Raw genomic sequence first — 3,600 nt, forward strand, 5'->3', positions numbered from 1 at the left:
GTAGAGGTTTTAAAATTTGTATCCCTAACCTGAACAAGATAAAAGATGCAATCCTTAGAAACCATTTTCCTAGCCTTTAGACAAGATAAAAACTTACCCTTTGGTGCTGAATTTTCCCCTTTCCATACTAAGATAGGTGCGTGCGAAACCTTGAATATGACCAATCGGGCCCTATAGTATATTGAAGCATAACAATAATTAACTCAATCCATCCTAGGAATAACATTAAAATCTGGCATGTCAAGTTCTACAAGATCAATATGAGTGACTCTGAGAAATGAAACGGGAAAATTCCTATAGAGTCGTTTAGCAACAACAGAGTCACCAACTAGTGTAGAGACTAAAAAAGGTTTTAAAAGAATATCAGGACAAACATCAAATCTCATAGCCACATATGGAGTCACAAAAGACAATACAACACCTACATCAAACAAATCATATATATCAAAATGAAAGACTTTCAACATGCTGGTCACAACATTCGGAAAATTAGTATGATCATGTCGAGTCTGAAGAGTATAGAACCTGTTCTGACGAGGATTACCACCTGAACCAGAATAACTAGACTGAGCTTGCCTACCATCCTTGCTCTTTCTAGCTTGCAAAGGACAATCCTTCACCTTGTGACAACTCTTTCCACAACCATAACAAATATCCATACCGGCTAAGCATTTTCCAGAGTGACTCTTGCCACACTTTTGGCAAACGGGAACAAAAGATCCACTACCACCACCTCCTTGAGGCTTAAGGTTAGACACCTTATATTTGTTGAACTTTGGATCCAGAATGTTAGAAGAATTTTAACCGGAGATATTTTGCCAAAATTGAGGATGTCCATGTCCACCAAACCTAGAATGAGAGAAGTCACCATCACCTGTTCTTTCCCTTTTTGACTCTCTAGCCTTCTCTTTTAGATTTTCCTCTTCAATTTGCTAGGCATGTATCATCAAACGAGAGACATCCATATCCTTGATTAGCATGACAGTTCGACATTCTTTGACCACCATCTCACACACACCCAATACAAATTTACTCATCCTTGCCCTAGAGTCAACAATCATAGTAGGAGCATACTTAGATAATTGAGTGAACTTTTTCACACTCATGTTCCCTTGTCAAAGATTGATAAACTCAAGCACCTTTACTTCCCTCATCTCAAGGGAAAAGAAATGTTCAAGAAAATTCCCTTTGAATTTCTCACAATCAAGAGGACTTGCATCAATTGCCCTCTCTTCTTTCCATTGACTGAACTACACTTCAGCAACACCCTTAAGTTGATAATCAGTCAATTCCACCTTTTCCAGTGGTGTAAATCTCATAATCTCCACTATCTTGTGGATTTCCTCAAACTCTTGAGGATCTTCCTCAACTTTCAACCCATGAAACTCCGGGAGATTCATCCTAGTGAAGTCTCTCATCCTTGTTACCGCCGTACCCACAATTAGGTTCACATGATTAATGACTTCTCTATTAGCTTGAACCATTATAGCTTGATCCAACACTTGGAAAGTGGCTCATAACATATCATGTGATAATTGCTCAGCCAAAGGATCGATTGACACTTGAGGAGCCTTAGGCTCCACGTTGTCACCTACATTCTTTCTTATGTTAGCTCTTCAAGCAGACATATCCTAAAAAACATCGAACAAGAGTTAGAAGAAAGATATTTATAGAGTTCAACTCTATTGGACGACTTTAGAGTAGTGAAAGAAGCAAAGTTTCCTAAAAGCCTTGTAACCTTCTATTCATAAATGTGGCGCACTTCACGCTCATAAACAAGACTCTACTCGACGCGGCTTGTCAGACATCGCAGGACCTTTCTAAAACCTGGATCTGAATACCAAGTTTGTCATGATCCAAAGTACACTCTAGTTGTGACATGGTTAATAGGACCCTAAGAGACCTTAAACAAGCCATTTAACATAAATATGACATAACAAAACACAATAAAAAAGAATATAAACCAACATAAATCTCAAGCTTTAGATGACATAAGAGATACCAACTTAGTACATAAGAGAATACATGAAAACATATGCTAAGTCTAACATAAGACTTCTACTAACATAGATGTGACTAGGAAAAACCCCTAAGTCACGAATAGTATCTGAAAACAAAAATGACATCAAAAGCCATAAATCTAGCAGAGGTCATGTCCTCAAACCGTAAGGACTCACCAATCCAAGATCAACAGAAGAGCAATCATGAAACTAGCCACATCTAGAAGGAGGAGCATTGGACCCTATATTATAAAACAATATAGACACAATATGCATTAGTACTTTAAATGTACTGAATATGGGAAAATGCATAAAAACGTAAACATGACAATGTAGTGAACTTAATACATGATATGCATGATCAAGTAAAACATAGTAAAACCTTTAAACATGAACAGGGTCAATGCATATTTAAAACCATAAGAAAAGCTTACATAAAATATTTAAAGAAAATATAGTTCATTTGTGGGATATTTACCATTAATCGACAATAGGCCATGTGAGCTATAACATAGAATCCACTGTAACCCTCACACGAAAAAGAAAGAGTCCAACTGTAACACCCTAAAAATCTCTAAGCTAAGACCCGAGTCATTCTTCATATGTGTATACTGCCGCACCGGGTGATTCTTAATTGTGCATAGGTATTAAAGTCAATTCATTAGTATGGGAGTAAATTTGAAGATTAATAGGTCATAAGATTCTTCTAACATAAAGTTGAGTTGAAAGTTTCCTTACGATTGAGTTTCCATATAATATTTTACTTGGGTCTACTTCAAACAACAATATCTCTTAGAATATGAATGTTAGATGACTCATAACATATCAAATTAAAGTTCTATGAGTCTTCTTTCCAAAATCACAAGTTTGTGTCACTGTGAGTTCAGAGTGGAAAGTTATGATCATTTTACTAAATGATGCAGTACAGTTCTGTTTTGGCCAACGACAAAATTCTAAAAAGGGTAATTTTAAGGTCCTTATAACAATAAAAAAAACCATAAAACAGATTTCTTACCTCCTATAAAGCCCTAAACAATCAGATTTTCATTTTTAATTCCTCTTTCTACTCTCTCAAACCCCAAGACAAAAATCTAGGGAAAATCATAAACCTTCCAAGCAAGACTTTTTCAAATCTTTTTCAAGATTCTTCTTCAAGTTAAGTCTTCTTCAAGATTCAATCTTTTCAATTCAAATTCCTTCTTATAATTATGAATCATTAATATAAATTTTACCCTTGGCCATAGGATTTTTCATGAAACTAATTCAGTCTCAAGAAAGGATTTCTTGATCGTTCTTCTTCAAGTTAGGGTTCTTCTTCAAGATTCATGGTGCATTTAAGGTATGTAAGATTATTAAAGTGAGGAACTTTTTTCTTCCTCACACCCTACTTCTCCAATTTCAATTAGTAAGATCAAAGCTATGATTTTTTTATCCAAGATTCTATGATTTCGAATTTCCTTTATCTCCTACAATTGATTCTTGATTTTTATCATCAAAATAATGGTATTTTATGTCATTGATGATTGTTGTTTCATGGTCCATTCTTATTATACCACATGGACCCCTTTCTAATCAAAGTTATTTAAATACCTTATCATAG

General features: G+C 35.2%; 1 protein-coding gene across 1 annotated transcript; it reads right to left on the minus strand.

Moving 5' to 3' along the window:
• Window positions 1-203: 203 nt before the first annotated feature.
• On the minus strand, window positions 204-1,484 carry LOC125836028 (uncharacterized). Its single transcript, XM_049515123.1, has 3 exons — window positions 1,296-1,484; window positions 1,140-1,250; window positions 204-773 (listed from the first exon to the last, which is right to left on the minus strand). Exons 1-3 carry the CDS (start codon window positions 1,482-1,484, stop codon window positions 204-206), a joined length of 870 nt encoding a protein of 289 aa, XP_049371080.1.
• Window positions 1,485-3,600: the final 2,116 nt, after the last annotated feature.

Source organism: Solanum verrucosum, unplaced genomic scaffold (assembly GCF_900185275.1).
Source record: "Solanum verrucosum unplaced genomic scaffold, falcon-dt-bn FXZP01000208.1, whole genome shotgun sequence".
NCBI lineage: Eukaryota > Viridiplantae > Streptophyta > Magnoliopsida > Solanales > Solanaceae > Solanum > Solanum verrucosum.

Coding starts and splice junctions, on each gene's coding strand:
- LOC125836028 (XM_049515123.1), bottom strand. CDS start 1,484: ATGGTTCAAGCTAATAGAGAAGTCATTAATCATGTGAACCTAATTGTG. Junction 1,251..1,295: donor GATTTACACCACTGGAAAAG/GTGGAATTGACT, acceptor GCTGAAGTGTAG/TTCAGTCAATGGAAAGAAGA. Junction 774..1,139: donor TTGAGATGAGGGAAGTAAAG/GTGCTTGAGTTT, acceptor CTGGATCCAAAG/TTCAACAAATATAAGGTGTC.